At 60.5% G+C, this 9,172-nt stretch overlaps 1 protein-coding gene across 1 annotated transcript in view; it reads right to left on the bottom strand.

Annotated features, from left to right (window-relative positions):
* The window catches only part of GNAO1 (G protein subunit alpha o1), a 152,817-nt gene that overhangs the window by 3,658 nt on the left and 139,987 nt on the right, over positions 1 to 9,172 (bottom strand). Inside the window, 2 exon segments of the mRNA XM_024751432.1 lie at positions 3,683 to 3,812; positions 5,713 to 5,841. Of these exon segments, the coding sequence (XP_024607200.1) occupies positions 3,683 to 3,812; positions 5,713 to 5,841 (259 nt within the window).

Raw genomic sequence — 9,172 nt, forward strand, 5'->3', positions numbered from 1 at the left:
CAGGGCTGGGAACGCCACCCCCCCACTGAAGAGGGCTGGCCCGGGCCAGGGCAGTGGGGTCACCAGAGGGACTCTAGCCCACGGAGAGGACATGCACCATGCACGCGGGGGCAGGGGCCGCGCCACCATCCACACGTCCACACGGGACCTCAGGCATGCAGATTTCTCTACTGGGGTCTCATTTGGTTTCGCCAGCAGGGGTGGGAGGGTGCACACATTCAGTTGGGAAACATTAACCGAGGACCAAGAGATCCTCGAATTAATCCAGAGTTGGAAGCAGACACCAGGGGGACAGCGTCGGGGGAGTGATCTTGCTGTGGCCTTGGTGTGGTTGGAGACTGGGTGGGTTGGCTGGGCCATGAGGCGGCTCTGGATGAGCTGCTTTTGAGGCTGGTTTCCGGGTAGAGGGGCCAGAAGAACCCCAAGATGAAAGCCAGCAAAACAGACGAAAACAGAGAGGAAGATAAAAACCCAGCAGAAAACATGAGAGAAAGAAAGAGAAAAAAAAAGCAAAAAACAAAATTGGTTCAACCGGTCTCGGGCCAGGAAGTCAAAGCCGGTCCCTCCGGAGGCCCCTGTGCAGGCTCTGGAGGCCACGGCCACCCTGGGGCTGTGCACTGCCTGGCTGGAGATGGAAGGCGAGGGTGGGGAAGACTAGCCTAAGCCGAGTGGCTGGTGAGGAGTGTGGAGCACGGGAGTGGGGGGCAGGCTTCACAGCAAAGTCACCCGGCGGTGCCCTGGGAACCTGCTGCTTTCAACTCTTAGCTGATGGTATCAACTGGAAGGAGGTGCTTCATACCTGCCCGACTTGGAGGGTCTCTCAGAATCTGCTCATGGTTTTGGCCTTGGTTTGGCAAGTTAAGGCCCTGCAGGTGGCGGTGACGGCACTGGCGCTGAGAAGTTGTGGCAGGTGAGGCCCGGGGCCGCTGGGGTCTGGGCCACAGTGGGCAGGGTGGCCGGCCGGTGTGCGGGCAGCCACTAGCCCCAGGGGTCCTGGCTGAGCTCCAGGAGCCTCCAGACACCTTTCTCTCAGGCAGTCCCAACTTTTACCCCAGGCTTGGGAGGGAGGGGCAGGGCCGACCAGAGAGGAAGGTGGAGGACCAAGGACTGGTCAGCAGGGTGGAGCTCTTGCCTCGCAGGGGCAGAGCGTCCTCGTCCCATAGCTTGTCCTTGAGCCGTGTGCCTGGACAGAGCCATCCCACAGCTGCCGTCTGCTGAGTGGAGAGTCCTGAGGGCAGGCACTCTTGCAGCTCTGAGCCTGCTGGTCCTCACAGCTGCCCAGAGGCTGCTCTGCCACGGGCTCCATTTTACAGAGGAGCAGGTGGAGCAGCTGCCACACTCACCGGCGGGAGGGGGCGGGGCTAGACCGCGGGCCACATCCGCCCAGACCCCCCGCTGCCCAACGCTGCCACCTGGCCATGGACACACAGGCGTTTTGCTCAGCTCTACGGCGCTGTTCTTGCTGTCACCGTGGCAATGAGCCGCCTTTGTGGGCTCTTGTTAAGTGGTAAAGCCAACTCCCGTGCCCTGGAGGGGCTGCTGATCTTTCCTGGGTGGACAGAGCCCCAGGAAGAGCCTGCTCCTGGCTGTGGCCCCACGTGCTGTTGCTGCCCCAAGGTCCTCTGCTCCAGCCCTTGTGAAGAAGGGCGGGGAAATGGGGGAGAAGGAGGGAAGTGGGAGAGAGACAGTAAAGGCAGGAAGGCGAGAAGGAAGGTGCCCCAGGACGGGCCCTGCTCCGGAGCGAGGGCTGCCTGGGCGAGCAGACCAGAGAGGCCATCCGAGGGTGAGGCTTGGCACCCGCCCGTGTTTACTGGAGACCCGAGGGCCATGGAGCTTGGGACCCCGTGGCTGCCAGACCCGCCCAGACGTCCCTCTGCTCTGCCTTGTGCTCCAGAGGTGAGTGCGAGCCCCTGCCCCAGGGCTGATGGGCCTGGGACTTGGGATTGAGCTGAGCGGGTCCCCAGGGAGAGGCCTGGGGCCCTCGACACCCCAGTGCTTCAGTTTGTTTGAAACCCACGGCAGGATCAGCTTTTTGCTCACTGCACCAGCCCTGCTTCCCACTCCCAGGCACTGCAGGAAGAAAAGATGAGCCACCTGGATCTCAGACCACGTGAGTGGCCAAGTGGACCGTGAACAGTGGGTCCAAAAGCAGAGTCAACAACGGACCAGTGAGAGACGTGCCGGGGCAGTCCCTGCACGCGGGTGCCTTGTGGGGGCAGCAGGAGCCGACCTTTGGGGCTTTGGGGTGGTCAGTGGGTCCGGATCTGGTGATCTTAGATGCCACAGCCAGCTGAGAATGATTACGGCGTTACCAGAAAGAGCTGCACAGCTGGGGCCCCAGAGACTCGCCCTGGAACAAGGCAGGGCTTGGGGGGCTTTGCTGATGCCTAACTCAGGAGTGTACCTGGGACTGAAGGAGAAAGGGCAAGGGGGACAAGCCAGCACGTGGCGCGAGTCCGGATCACCCACCCGGCCAGCGGCCCTGGCCCCAATCTTCCCACGGCCTCATTGTTGCGTAAGTCCCGCAGGACGGCGGCTCCTCCTCCCCACAGCACTGCACCCCAAAGCTCAGCAGATGTTCGCAGCAGTCCCGAGGGACCAGCAGGCAGGGACTGATGAGGAGACAGGCCCAGAGAGAAGACAGGCCTTGCTCAAGGCCCACCGTGACGAGCCCAGCCCCAAACCCTCAGTGCCAGGGCTCTGTGCCTGCTTCACACAGCAGGAGCTAATGATCGCCAAAGGTGTGACCCCACAGCCCAGGAGCCCTACTGCGGCAGGTGCTTGTCTCCGGAGAACCCGTGGTGTGCCAGGCCAGTGCTCTGCTTTCCCTGCAGGCTCTGCAGCAGGCCCACCTCTCCACGGGCAGCTCAGTGGGCCCCCAGCTCAGCACAATCCCCGGTGATAATACAAGCACCAGCTCGGCACTGCTGTGCCAGAAACGGTTCCAAGTACTTCTCGCGGATTCTCACTCCATTGCCAACGCCCCACCAGGCAGGTACTATGGTTACACCCCTTTGACAGCAGACAGTAACCGAGGCAGAGAGGGTGCTGCCTGGATTCAGCAGCAAACCAGGCCCAGGCCCAGCCCAGGCCCAGAGAAAGGCCACGCCCTCTTCAGGTGAGGGGCCCCCCTCTGAAGCCAGCCTGGCAGTTCTCTGAGGCCCCAGACTGAAGACGCATTGACGGGAGGCGGGAACCTGGGCTGGCGTCCTCCAGGGGAGCGGCCCGCGCCACCGCTGTCACTCGCCTACATGCCATGTCCCGTTGCCCTTCCGGCTACCGGCCCCGTCCACTGCTCAGGGAGGGCCGTGAGGGCTAAGAACTGCTATTTCTGTCTTACGTACATTCTTGCTCGACTGCACCCTGATTTCGTTTAGGATTTGCTTAATTTGGTTCTGGCCTGACGGCCTCTGTGACCCTGCTGAATTTATTAAAGAGGCACGTACTGCCCGAGACCCAGAGTCCGCAGAGACGTTTGTCACCAGTGTGCATGCAGCCGCTGAGCAGGGCGGCCTGTGGCTGCCTTTGCTGCATCGGCATCACGAGGCGTTTGCCCCGCAACGAAGTCAGAAGAGGGAGCCCGGGCGCGGCCTGGCCGACTACGGAACCCCCGGCCACCGCAGCCAGCCCCACCTGAGAGCCGCCTCAGTCCACTGAGGCCAGGCGGCCCAGGGCCACTCACCGTGGTCTCGTCTTCGTGGAGCACCTGGTCATAGCCGCTGAGCGCGACGCAGAAGATGATGGCCGTGACGTCCTCGAAGCAGTGAATCCACTTCTTGCGTTCAGATCGTTGGCCCCCGACGTCGAACAGCCTGCAGGGGAGACAGGGAAGCTGGACGTGGTGGGCGGTGGGGCCCCGGCCAGTGTGCGGACACTGGTCAAGCAGGCGGCGGGGGGGAGGGGGCTGTACACGCAATGAGCCTCCCAAGGAGCCTCACTCCGGGTGCTCAGGGCTGACTGCCGCGTCCCTGGGGCAGGGTGGCCGTCACTGCTTCTGCCCCATGACTGGGCTGTGCTCCCACAGAGACTCGAAGACCTGCCCTTGCATCTCAGGACTTTTACTAACGCCTCTGCAAGGTTCCCGAGAAACACCTCTGCGAGGTCCTCTCAGGGTAACACGCACATCCTGTCCCTGGCTTTCTGAGCGTGTCTGTTCACGTCTGTGGGCCGTGAAAACTCCAGAGCAGCCCAGGAGGGAAGAAGGGAGGCAGGGATCGTCACCTGCTACATGGAGGGACAGTGAGGCACCAAGGGGTTAAGTGCCCAGGGTCCCGGCAGGAGTTGGTGTGGTAGAGGTGGGGTGAGACCCAGGTCTGTCTGCAGACAAAGCCTCTGCTCTGTGCCCCCCCTCCCTCTCCCCCTCTCAGACACCATCCCCCAGGGGGCAGGAGGGCCGTGGGGGTTGACTGTGGCAGGTGCGGCTTGGTTCCTGGAAGGAAGAGGTCAACCTCACACCTAACGCCCTGAATGAAGGTCCACTGCCTCCTAGGCCTGGGAGGTCTGCTGGCACACAGCTGCCGGGGTGGGCTGGGCCCTGACCTCCCGACAGAGGACAGTAACCGCAGGCAGAGCCCAGAGTGGGCCTGGAACAAGGAAACAGGCCTTGTACTCGTCCCATCACCGCCTCCCTTGGATCCTGCTTCCCCATCTGAAATGCTGGGCACAGGCTGATGGTCTCTGCGGCCCCTCCACAGCGCTTATGCTCAGATTCTGCAGGCCGGGCAGCCCTGAGCCCAGCCCCACACCCTCTGCCCCCGAGGGCTGAGCAGGGAGAGACTGGAGAGAGTAGGGGGCAAGAGGCACCTTGTGGGGCCTCCGTGCCCATCACTGTGCTCCCCAGGTTCAGGGGAGGCCTAGGGGTCCGTGTGCCCAGTGAGGCTCGTGCGGCCCTGCGGAGATAGAGACAGAACTTCAACGCTCTCTGTCTCAGTGAGAGCGGGCAGGGGCTGGGCCGTGGGCTGGCCAGCGGTCCTGGAGTCCAGCCCTCCCAGGGTGGGCAGGGGGCCAAGAAGCGGCCTTACACAGGCCACTCCTCCTGTTCTACCTGACACCTGGAAACCACACATGGAGGCAGGTAGGGGCAGGACAGCGGCTCCCAGGCCTCAGTGCCTGGAGGCTGCCCCTGGTGGCGCCACAACCCTCCAGCAGGGCCTGTTCTGAGGCGCTCAGACCCCTGGACTTGAGCTGTGTTCTGCGCTTGGGGACAGCCTTACTCCTCCCAGGCCTCAGTTTCCCCAAGTGTACCCGGAGAGGGTGGGTCAGCTGATCTCCAAACCCTCTCCAGCTCTGAGATGACATGGGTCCTAGGGTTGCACACATGTCGCTTGGGTTCACCCACCTTATTCCCCACCCCTCTCACAAGGTGGCCTCCAAGGGGCCACCTAGGTGATCCCCCCTCCTCCTCCTCCTCCTCCTCAGAAGTCACCCAGGGACAGGACTCCCCTCCCTTGTCCGCTTAAATCTTCCCTGTTCCTCAGAGCCCCACTCCAGGACCCCTCTTCCAGGAAGCCTCCCTGCTCACCCCAGCCCCCAAAGTTGGTGCAAGAGAGGTACACAGATAGGCCCCTTCTCGTATCTAACTGCCTGTCCCAACTCGAACGCTCCCCGAGGCAGGGTGACATCTGGGTGCTCCAGACGAGGCGAGGCCGAGAGGCAGGCTTTGCCCATCTCTTGGCACCCTCGCCAGGGCTCGGGAGCCTCCCTGGGCCTCACCTGAAGTGGAGGTTCTTGAATGTGAAGTGGGTTTCTACGATGCCAGTGGTTTTGACCCTGGTTCGGAGGATGTCCTGCTCGGTGGGCTGGTAGTCGGCAGCCCCGATCCGATCCAGGCTGTCCAGGTAGCTGGGGATGGCAACACAGGGGACCATAGACCAGGTACTGGGCACCGCCTTCCCTGAGAGCCAGTCCTGACTGGGGCTGTGGAATGATGGCACCACCCCGTCTAGGGCCAGGTGTGTGTGTGGGGGCAGCTGAGAAAGAGAAGTTCACATCCCTGCCGCACGCGCTCAGAGCCTCTGGCTCAGACCGAGGGCTATGCACATGGCTCCAGGCACACTCAGACAGGGTTGAATCTTTAAATGAGACTAACATGTTTATAATAGTGTTTGTCGTTTCTTCATCTTAAAATAATAATAGGCAACAGTTAGGTTCTAGTCTTTATATGCATCATCACGTTTCATCCTTAATTTCCTGAGTTAGATGTACTATTTCACAGATTAGAAAACTCAGGTTTTCTAATGAAGGTGAGTGCCTCACCCAGCTGTGAGCCAGGCATTGGGATTCCACCTCTAACAGTTCCCTATGGTGCTTCCCAGAGGCCCTCTGAACCTCCGCCTGCCTCTTCCATGTTCCTTAGGGTTTATCCAGGGGGCCATCGTATCGTCCCATATGGTGCTCCTGGGAGGCTCAGAGGTCACACAGCCAGGCAGGGGTGGGGCCTTGCTGGGACCCAGGTCTTTGGCCTCAGAGCCCCTCCCACACCAACACTTGCTCTGTAGACAAACCAGGCCTCTGCACTTCGCCCGCCCAGGCCACGCACTGGGAAGGGCTTTAGGGGTCGGTATGGGCTAGGTTTGAACCCCAAGCCAGGTTGGGATCCAGGAAACCAGAAAGGGGGGAGCTCGGTCAGGCTGGCAGGAAGATTCAAGGACCCAAAGGGCCAGCCGGGCTACCCATCCCTGTGCGGGGAGAGCCCCACACACAGCCCACAGGAAGCAGCCCTGAGGGCCTGAGTCATGGCATGACGTGGGGTCCCAGGCTGCGCGTGGAGGGGCTGTGCTTTATCGGCACCTGCCCTGGGACCCACTGGGGGGCTGGCTCCCCAGCTTGTGGATGTCCACAGGGCTGGGAAGGGTAGACGCCTTCACCGAGGAGGGTGTCCCTTGGTAAACCAATAACCCAGGCTGCCTCAAATCCTTGTGAAAGTTCTCCCTAAGGAAATAAAGCCGATGGTGTGTTCCCAGGCTCAGGGAAGGCAAGCTTGAAGCCACACTCTTAGAAAGAGGACACTGCTGGGACTCGAGCGTGGGTCTGCCCGACTCCAAAGCCCGTGCTCTTAAACTGGCCTGCAGGCCTCCTCTCCCCTGTGGAAGGAGAGAGGCAGAGGCAGCAGAGCAGACCTGAAAGCTCTGGCTGCTGCAGAGCCTCCTCTCCAGGCCTGTGGGCATCTGGGCAGTCTCTGATCTCAGCCTGGAGGGCCCCTTCCGGCCCTTCCCAATCCTCCCAAACCCTCTGTGCATGCCCCTCCCCACGCTCCCACTGCCTCTGCTTAGAAGCTGTGTTGGTTTCAAATCGAGCCTCCTCCTGTCGTCTCCAGCTGGAGACCAGGGCTGGGAGCCTCTGGTCTTGGTCCCCATCCCAGCTGGGGAACCCCCTCCTTTAGACAAACAACCTGGCCCTCTGTCTCTCGGTGCTGGCTGAGCCTCACGCAGGGAGGAGGCCGTGGCGGGGGTAGGGTGAGCACAGCGGACTGTGCACCTGCTGTGTGAACTGTCTGCCGACTGTCCTGGGTTCCCCGGAGCCTGTGTTCGTGTGTGTGTGTGTGTGTGTGTGTGTGTGTGTGTGTGTGTGTGTGTTAAATAACAGATGAGTAAGCTGTACAACATGTCCGGAGGTGATAAGTGCCAGGAGGAAAGAATCAGGCTACCAGTGAGTGGGGAGGCTGGCTGGGGGCAGCGATTTGATATCAGGTGGCTGGGGAAGGCTTGTCGAGCAGACTGAGGAGGTGAGGGGATGAGCCTCTCATGCCCCAGCAGCAGGACCAGGGGGCACAGAGGCCACGACCTCAGTGGAGGAGGAGCCCAGGCTGCAGGCGCTGGACGGGAGGTGGTGGGGAGGCTGAACACGGGGCGGGTGCAGGTAGTGGCGAGACGGGAGGGGTGATGGAGGTGAGGGGGACACAGCACGTAGGCCCCTGAGGTCACTGTAAGGACTTGGAATTTCACTCTGGAAGGCTCTGACCAGAAGAGCGTTGGAATGATGGCTCTGCGGCTTAAGGAGAGCAGATGGGGAGGGGGGGCAGGAAGACCCGAGAGGAGGGAAGGATAGGACGCTTTGCCAGCCAGCGCTGACCTTTAGTGGGGACCTCAGTCTGGGAAAAAATAATCCTACCAAACCACAGAACTACGTTTTACAGCCCCTGCTGGGATGTGCTCAGGTTTCTGGGTTTCCAGGACCTGTCTCAGAGCCATCATTCAGAAGGGAAATGGGAGGGCCAGCCGTGTTCACCCGCCCCCGGCTCATGACACAGAGAGACCTGGGTGCCCTGTCTCCCCGAGAGCCCTGGAGCCTCACCGGTAACATGAGAGGATGGGCCAGCTCCCCAGGGCTGGAAGGGGACATGTGGTGACTGAGGCTCTGGGCCTTGGAGAGACACTCACACAGTCTAGGATGTGACTGGTGCCCCCCGGAGCTGTGCCAGGCGACAGCCCTACTGGGCCTCTCCTTTCTGTCACACAAATCTATGTTGAACTGTTTCACATTTTGGGCCTCAGCTCTTGTCAGAAGACGAGATTTAGCAGCTGAAACTACAACAGCAAAGCAACCCTGGACCAGAAAGTGTTTAAGGTCCTTCCGAACCTGACTGCCTGTGGGTCCCGCCCTTGCCCTCCTCGGAGTCCCGTCCCAGAGATGACAGAGAGAGGAGGGCGGGTCTCCTCAGCTTAGCTGGGGGGGAGTTGACAAGTACTGACTCAAGTCGTTCATTTCAAGTTATAAAGGTAACCACCAGAAGAATTAAAAATAATCCTGTAAAACTAGCAAAAAACTGGTGGTGGAAGTGGGGAACAGCAAAGGAAGGAAGGAAGGAAGGTCTGACTCCCTCAGCTTTCACAGCTGGAGGTCATTAAATACTATTTATAGTTGGAGGGTCAGGTTTTTCTGGACATCACTGGGACAAGTAAATGGAGATAGTTAACAGTGGGAGGGGAACAGGCCTGGGAAGAGGATTCACTATCAATTTTATACCTTTCTGTATTGTTTTAAAATTTTTTTGCCATGGGTTCAAATTATAATTAGTTAAGTGGTAACAATTTAAGTGGGGGTCATGATTTGATGCCCTGAGGAGCCCCTGAGGGTGGTGGGGGGATGGGAAGGGCCTGGACTTGGGCAGAGCAGTGGGCACAGAGGGGGAGACGAAGGGGGGGGACTCTCTCCAGGCCTGGATGGCTGTGAG

This window comes from Neophocaena asiaeorientalis, unplaced genomic scaffold (genome assembly GCF_003031525.2).
Source record: "Neophocaena asiaeorientalis asiaeorientalis breed wild unplaced genomic scaffold, Neophocaena_asiaeorientalis_V1.1 scaffold965, whole genome shotgun sequence".
NCBI classification, from domain to species: domain Eukaryota; kingdom Metazoa; phylum Chordata; class Mammalia; order Artiodactyla; family Phocoenidae; genus Neophocaena; species Neophocaena asiaeorientalis.